Source organism: Salvelinus fontinalis, chromosome 17, assembly GCF_029448725.1.
Source record: "Salvelinus fontinalis isolate EN_2023a chromosome 17, ASM2944872v1, whole genome shotgun sequence".
In the NCBI taxonomy this organism is placed as follows: Eukaryota; Metazoa; Chordata; class Actinopteri; order Salmoniformes; family Salmonidae; genus Salvelinus; species Salvelinus fontinalis.
Genome location: NC_074681.1, coordinates 25,929,337 through 25,937,345, shown reverse-complemented (window position 1 = coordinate 25,937,345; position 8,009 = coordinate 25,929,337). Strand labels below are relative to the sequence as shown.

The following is an 8,009-nucleotide window of genomic DNA, read 5'->3' as shown; positions in this document are numbered from 1 at the left end:
TGCTTCTACACCTGCATTGCTTGCTGTTTGGGGTTTTAGGTTGGGTTTCTGTACAGCACTTCGAGATATTAGCTGATGTACGAAGGGCTATATAAAATAAACTTGATTGATTGATTGATTAAGCCCAACAGCTCCTCACAGAATTCCTTCTTTGTTACATTATAAAATCTGACAAACAGCAGAAGCAGGGCATTATCAGTGCTATCTGTTGATTCATTCACAGCTAATGAAATGCATGGTGGATTCTGAATGGCCGCATCAATTGTGAAGTTAAATCTTCAGCCAATATTTCAGTTCTCCTCATTGCTGTGGAATCTGACAGTGGGATCTGTTTGATCTTTCCCTTACCTCATCTCTTTGTTTACCTTCAAGGAATTGTCAGCAACTCCACACATGCGTCATTTTACCATCTCAGCATCTGAAAATGTTTTGGGGTGTTTTCCCAAAACCCAAGCTAACCTCAGTGAACACTCCATTGCACGTTGTTGGGCTGTCAGGGAATTGGCAAGGACTTTGGTGGACCTCTCATATTGGGATTTGAGTTGGTTAGTCTTGTTTGTTAACACCTCCGTGTTCAGGGGATACATCTGATCGAATTTAATATGCCTGGTGTCATAAAGGCGCTTAACATTGGCACTTTTCAAAAGAGCTACAATCTCGCGGCATATCAGGCACATTGGTTTTGTGCTAGTTGTGGAGAGAATGAATAAATACTGTTCCGTCCACTCGTCTTTGAATATACGGTTTTCAGAGCTAACTTTTTTATTTTTTAACAAAGATACTGGTAACTAAGCGCCTTCTATGTCTGATATTAACAGTTGAACCGCGGTCAAATCTTTCTGTTTCTTACTGCCTGCTTGTCCCAAGGTTCCGCAGAGGATATTTGTATTGATGTGATTGGGTAAGACGCGGCCTCTGATATTTGCATATAACCATGCGATTGGATTAGACGGGGCACTAGTAGGTGGCCGTTTCTTCGAGAGAGAGAAAGAGTGAGAAAGAGAGGTTGCTGAGTTAAATCGGATGGCTAAATTAGACCGCTGCGCCCGGTTGTTTTTTTTCAAGCTGTCTAAAAATAATGTACTTCTATATAACAAAATGCAATGTTGTCCGGTCCGGATTGACCCTTCTCTGGGTCCGGACCCGGACCACGCTCCGCCAGTTGAGTTTGTTTTATAGGTTACCTGATGCTGAAATGTCTCTTTCTCTCAATTCAATTCAATTTAAGGGCTTTATTAGCATGGGAAACATATGTTGACATTGCCAAAGCAAGTGAAGTAGATAATAAACAAAAGTGAAATAAACAATAACAATTTACAGTAAACATTACACTCACAGAAGTTCCAAATTAATAAAGACATTTCAAATGTCATATTAGGTCTATATACGGTGTTGTAATGATGTACAAATAGTTCAAGTACAAAAGGGAAAATAAATAAACATAAATATGGGTTATATTTTGTTCTTCACTGGTTGCCATTTTCTTGTGGCAACAGGTCACAAATCTTGCTGCTGTGATGGCACACTGGTATTTCACCCAGTAGATATGGGAGTTTATCAAAATTGTGTTTCTATTTGAATTCTTTGTGGGTCTGTGTAATCTGAGGGAAATATGTGTCTCTAATATGGTCATACATTTGGCAGGAGGTTAGGAAGGGCAGCTCAGTTTCCACCTAATTTTGTGGGCAGTGTGCACGTAGCTTTCTCAATAGCAAGGCTCGTTGAGTCTGTACATAGTCAAAGCTTTCCTTAAATTTGGGTCAGTCACAGTGGTCAGGCATTCTGCCACTCTGTACTCTCTGTTTAGGGCCAAATAGCATTCTAGTTTGCTCTGTTTTTTTGTTAATTCTTTCCAATGTGTCAAGTAATTCTCGTTTTGTTTTCTCATGATTTGGTTGGTCTCTCCCTCTTCTCGGGCAACACCCCACTCTCACTGGCATACACGCAGATGATACAAAGCACACAGAAACATGCTGAAGGGTAGGCCTAATTCTGATCATGGCTGCTATGTCGATATTTAAAGCTGCAATCAGCAGAAGAAACAATATCAACACGGCCTCCCTGCCCCTGGTTCCGTAAAAAGCTGAGGGAAGGGGCTGGAGAAATGTAATCACTCTCAAATTGGATGCAAGGATTGACCACCCATGATATCCAAATTATACTTTTAACTATGTTGAGGCTGCCTAGTGGTTGTTTACATTTTCTTTGTTTACAAACATTGGAGTTAAACAAGTATATATTTTGGGTTCTTATGGGGTACGACAGTTGAAATAAGCTCATGAGGAATTTATAAATTATATTTGTCAAAATCAATGGGTAGCCAGTCCAAAAACTAATGTATCAACTGCTGATTGCCCTTTTAAGACATTGATCATGTATTTAAAAAGCTATACACAATATTAAAATTCCATGACTTTCCCGGGACTTTCCTGACCATAAGAACCCTCATTTGATAACTTGGAACAGCGGATTGTGCGCATTCAGGCTGGCACATTCTCAGTCCGGGGCGGCAGGGTAGCCTAGTGGTTAGAGCGTTGGACTAGTAACTGCAAGGTTGCAAGTTCAAATCCCTGAGCTGATAAGGTACAAATCTGTCATTCTGAACAGGCAGTTAACCCACTGTTCCTAGGCTGTCATTGGAAATAAGAATTTGTTCTTAACTGACTTGCCTAGTTAAATAAAAAAATCTGTGTAATTTCATTCTGCTCCGTTTACATCGTGATATTTTTATTTCACAGAGTCTTGCCCAACTACTGAAAGGACAAGTGAAGTGTTTGTAACGCAAAATGGAGAAGAGCCTGTCTCTCATCAGAGATCCCATTTATTTGGGGAGATTGCAGAATATGACCTTTTCATTCAAGAAACATATTTTCATTTTCTTCTGTGGTTTGGTAACTTCCTGTTCTTCAACGGCCTCTGGTTGGACTGAGGACAACACAATTGCGAAGCCTCTGGAGGAATGCAGAGGCCAATTGAGCTCCGTAAAAAGCCAATTTATGCTTGATCTGAAATTGTGGTCAGAAAGGGGGGGTGACACAATTGAAGAGCCTCCGGAGGTCAAATTGAGCTCCATACCGCATCACTGGGGCTCCCAAATTTTGTAACATTGCAGAGGGCTCTATATAGCTCCTCATTGACATGATTGGTTGCCGGTAGGTGGGAGCGGGAGGTATAAATGCAAAGTTATTTCCATGACAACTTCCTTCACAACAGCTCTGCTCAGCGAAGGCAAGAAGTATAAATGCCCTGACTGCTGCTGAGGCCGTATCGCAGTAAATGCAAAGCCTTTTACAAAAATTGGGAGGCACACTGCAATGTATTATGGAGCTTGATTTGGCCTTTGCATGCCTCCGGAGGCTCAGCAATTGCGTCACACCCTCCATACGAAGCCTCCGACCACATTTTTGGATCAAGCATAAATTGGCTTTATTATGCCCCGTTCGTCTCGTTATGGAGCCTTCAACCACAGGGTGGCGTTGTATTTCCACGCTGTTGTGTACGTCTCCATTGAAATACATGACATCCAGTGCAACTTAACAGAGTGCTTATGTAATGTGAACTAGGCTGGCATGCTGGATTCACAGAATACTGGCAAATAAACTTGAACAAAGCGGAATCAGGATATGAATACCCACTCCATTACAGTGGAGGCTGGTGGGAGGAGCAATGGGAGGATGGGCTCATTGTAATGGCTGAAATGGAATTAATGGAACGCACATGTGGTTTTCATATGTTTGATACTATTCCATACAATTCATTCCAGCTATTACAATGAGCTGCTATCTCCTATAGCTCCTCCCACCAGCCTCCATTGCTCCATTGCTATTCAATGCAGATCCCACCTTCATTCCACTTTGATCAACCTTTTTTTGATGCTGTGTGTGAATCTGGGCCAGTGAAAGACCACTATGTTTTATAGGGGAGCTGGTACCCACTTCCCAAAAAATGTGGATGCAGGTTCAGCGGCCCGGACAGCTCCGGGCATTTAAGCTGATTTGGCAGCTCACTTTTAAGACACTTTATGTTGGTGTTTCCTATATTTTGGCATTTACCTGTATGCACTTGTGATAAAATGTAATCAACAGTTTAAAAAAAAAACTATTGATCCTCTGTGGCTAAATTATGCTCTCTGGTGTATTTTGAACATTGAGAGCTGGCTCCTGTGGTTAGATAAAAAAATACAAAAAAAATACATATCAGTCACATTTATTTATTATGCATTTATTTGAATCATATTTTGTATTAACCAATTACCCAATCAAGGCATTGCCCCCCAGTTACCCACATTGGCACCCTACCATATACTGTATATATTATTATATTTTTAAAAAACTTTTTTTTTGCTGTCTCCTGTGCCCCCCACCGGCCTGGATCCAGGGGCTTCAACCCCGGTAAGCCCTTGCATTATTCCGTCTCTGGCTCCGGCCCAAGTCAAGCACTGTGTATACAGAACCTTTTGTACTGGACATGTACAGAAACAATGACTCAAGGTCTTGAATAAGGGGTTTTCTGAAACTGCTGCCACTGTTGTAAAATAAGACAGCCATCTGCAGTACCTTGCTTCTATGTAGTGAGTGAGTGACTGCAATCAATCACGTACTGCTTCAATGCCTATGCTTGAATGATTGCGTCTAGAAATTGATTTCCATACATTATAGGGAAATAAATAAGTGGATCTATATGTGATTTAACTGTGTCTGCATGAGGGCGGACCTTTAAAAAATATGTTATGTTGATTAAAAAATATCCTATCTGGACAGGAGGGGATTTTAATTGTATTCACACAAACTGCTTAGCACAATAAAATTATTGTTTTTAAACGGTTAATAATGCCCTTTCTTCTTTTTGAGCATTATGTTCACAGATGTAGGCTACATCATTAAGACATTCGACATTATCACGGGCACCGGTGGGGCAATTTTAAACCACACCCTTCGCTTGCTATTATTGTGGCAGAGATTGCATCCGGGTTATCTGTGAGCGCATGCGTATTAGTGCGGAAAATCAATCTCCCTCACTCGGCTTGGTAAACACATATTGGTGGTCAAAAAGCAGGGATCCAATTTCTCCAAAAAAAATCGTTCTCCCACTGGTGCAGAATCATCTCGGTTGGTGAGGCTCGGGAGACTTCAACACACCTGTCGCAGCAGGTACAATAGGCTTAATCATCCTCACTCTCGTCAGGTTCGATTACTGAGCATTCACTAGCAACCGACTCCATTTTGAGATTATCAGGGGACCATGTAGCCTAACCATTCCTAGGCATTAACGTTAGTTTATTCATAATAAGTACTGTTTTGTAGCCCAGTCAAGAGACGAAGGTTTATACCAAAACAATTGGTTGTCGCAAGTTACCACAACCACAAGATCATAAACCCCGACTATTTAAACAATTTATTCTTAAAATCCGATTTAAACCTTATGCCTACTCCTAACCTTAAGACCAAAAGGCTACGTTTTGTTTTTAGAATATTTTTGTTACGATATAGCCGATGTAGACTTTGTGGCTGTGGCAACTAGTGACAACCAAAAACTGTTTACTTGGCGCCATATTTCCTGTCTACGTGCGTCAAGAAGACGCGTCATCCTTCCTAATCCCATCCGGGTTAACTCTTTGCGCATGCGCATTTACACGAAGTCGACGTCAGCTTTCGAGTTAGAACATACGTGTCTTTACACAGAGCAGTCACAAAAATAGGTATTCAGAAAACTCCGGTAAGTCAACTAGAATTGCCCTATCAGATTCATTTACGGATGTATTTTTGTTCTGTTAATAGTGTTATTTTAAAGTTGCATCAAGTCGCGCATTGTAATATCTTTACCTTGTATTAAGAACAGTCGTCACAATGTTATGTAACTTTAATTGGCAGAGTAACACTATCATCTACAATGTAACATGAGTATTACATTGTCTTCACGAAATGTTAAACATTGTTACAAAACAGTGTTTTGAAACATTTACCCAAGCCTGAAGTTTAGGGGTTACACTGGTGTAATAGGCTACCTAAAACACATTTTTTTTAAACGTATACTATATTATATATATATATATAGGCTGCTAAGTAAACATTAATTTATACACTCTATTTATTGTTCCCCCAGTAGGACAAAAACCTTTTCAACATGGACCAGGTAATGCAATTTGTGGAGCCCAGTCGGCAGTTTGTGAAGGACTCGATAAGGCTTGTGAAGAGGTGTACCAAGCCAGACAGAAAAGGTAATCTATCCTATATCATAGATATCCTTATAATGAATTGACCCCTCCATGATTGGCTGTTGTGAAGGGCTGGTATCTTACTCAAACACTGTACCCTTGTACAGGAAATGAAATGTAGTTACCTTTGAGGTATTCTCACAAGCATGATGTGTCAGTATAGATGCATTGAACTGCATATATTTCTCTGTATTATAGATCATTATCACTTTCTTTTCTGCTTTATTAATCAGTTGACTGTCCAAATTCATATATTGTTTACAATAACAATATTGTACATTTATTGTATTTATTTAATGATTTGTTAGCATCTGGTTGACCTAACTTTGTAATGTAGCAGCTATCTGAATTTGGCCATGCAAAATTGGATTCAACTTTGTTTGATTAAACTTTGTTCTTTCTAATTTCAGAATTCTCAAAGATTGCCATGGCCACAGCGATAGGTTTTGCTATCATGGGCTTCATTGGTTTCTTCGTCAAACTCATCCACATCCCAATCAACAACATCATTGTGTAAGTATTAATCGATAATAGCCTAGTATTACTGTTAATCAACCACTGCACAATGATGATAGATGGCAGTGTTCCTCAATGGAGATTGCTTTTTATATGAATTACTTTGCAATTAATTCATATAATTTTGTCTTGCAGTGGTGGTTGAATATCTCTCCTGGCTGACTGACTACCTGCAACTGGACATGGGATTAAAGTGTTAACATTTTTATATATATTATATTCAGTTCATATTTGTTTGCTTTGTAAATAAATTTGGATTAATAAGAGATTGAATCATCTCATGTGTTTATTTTCTTTAAATCACAGAAAATAATAACTCCAATCTAGGGCGTTGGCATTGGGCATATTGTTTTGATTAACACATTATTTGTTATATTTCCTGTAAGGAATGACTGATACTGTCTTCCATGACTGATCTGATTCTGAATGGACTGATTAAATAAAGTTAATTATCTTCTGTTTTCCATTTAATCTCCATGTTATTTAGGGAAGAGTTATTCAGGCTCAGTTTGTTTTGCACAACTTCATATCATAGTCAGATAAGATAAGCTTGCAGAGCTTCTGCTGCACTTAACCTTTCTCCATTTACTATGTTCACTTGTGTAGCCCTTGTTCCCTTATAAGGCTAGCAGAAAACATGACCTCCCTGTACACTGCAGAATCTTGAGAATCAGTGAGTATCTCTAGGGAATTCTAAAGGAGTATTATGTGAGCCTGTGTGTTCCACATTCTATGGCTTAGATTTTCCTCCCCTTTTACTGCTATAAATAATGCAACACACATGAGGAAAACAAGTAGAGCTTTATATTTATAGGCGGAAGGAAATTAATTTGTAACGTGGTGTGAGAAGGTTCAAAGCCCAGTGTGAGTGAAAATATATATATTTTTTACCAGAAGGGAAACCTGTATGGATTACATTTTGAAGGGGTGAGTAAAATCGTAAGCTTCATGTAATGAAAATCATATCCAAGTATGAATCATTGATGCTAAGGTTGCATTGTCTTTCACATCGCCATAGTGGTGTTTCAGAGCAATGGTGTGGAAAAGACCAATATATAATATCCCCATCAAATAAAATGCCATTAGATTTCTATTCAGATTAGGTCATACAAGTGGTTAACAGAGACACAGGGAAGAGACAATCACACTTCGAAGATTAACATTCATCCATTCACTACCACAGTAGGTGTACTTTACATATTAGGTTTGTTCCAGTGAAACAGACAAACTACATCCGGCACTTTTAATTTCCTAACATTTGAACACAAAGGACTTCTCT

At 39.2% G+C, this 8,009-nt stretch overlaps 1 protein-coding gene across 4 annotated transcripts; it reads left to right on the top strand.

Moving 5' to 3' along the window:
* Positions 1 to 4,983: 4,983 nt before the first annotated feature.
* On the top strand, positions 4,984 to 7,003 carry LOC129814049 (protein transport protein Sec61 subunit gamma-like). 4 transcript variants are annotated; one of them, XM_055866815.1, is made up of 4 exons: positions 4,984 to 5,150; positions 6,106 to 6,217; positions 6,625 to 6,727; positions 6,866 to 7,003. In XM_055866815.1, the coding sequence occupies exons 2-4, from the start codon at positions 6,124 to 6,126 to the stop codon at positions 6,873 to 6,875; spliced, it is 207 nt and encodes a 68-aa protein (XP_055722790.1). In that variant the 5' UTR covers positions 4,984 to 5,150; positions 6,106 to 6,123; the 3' UTR covers positions 6,876 to 7,003. The 4 variants fall into 4 exon arrangements, with proteins under 4 accessions (XP_055722790.1, XP_055722788.1, XP_055722787.1 ...); XM_055866813.1 differs by having other exon boundaries at positions 6,103 to 6,217; XM_055866812.1 differs by lacking the exon at positions 4,984 to 5,150 and adding an exon at positions 5,605 to 5,715 and having other exon boundaries at positions 6,103 to 6,217.
* The last annotated feature ends 1,006 nt before the right edge of the window (positions 7,004 to 8,009 follow it).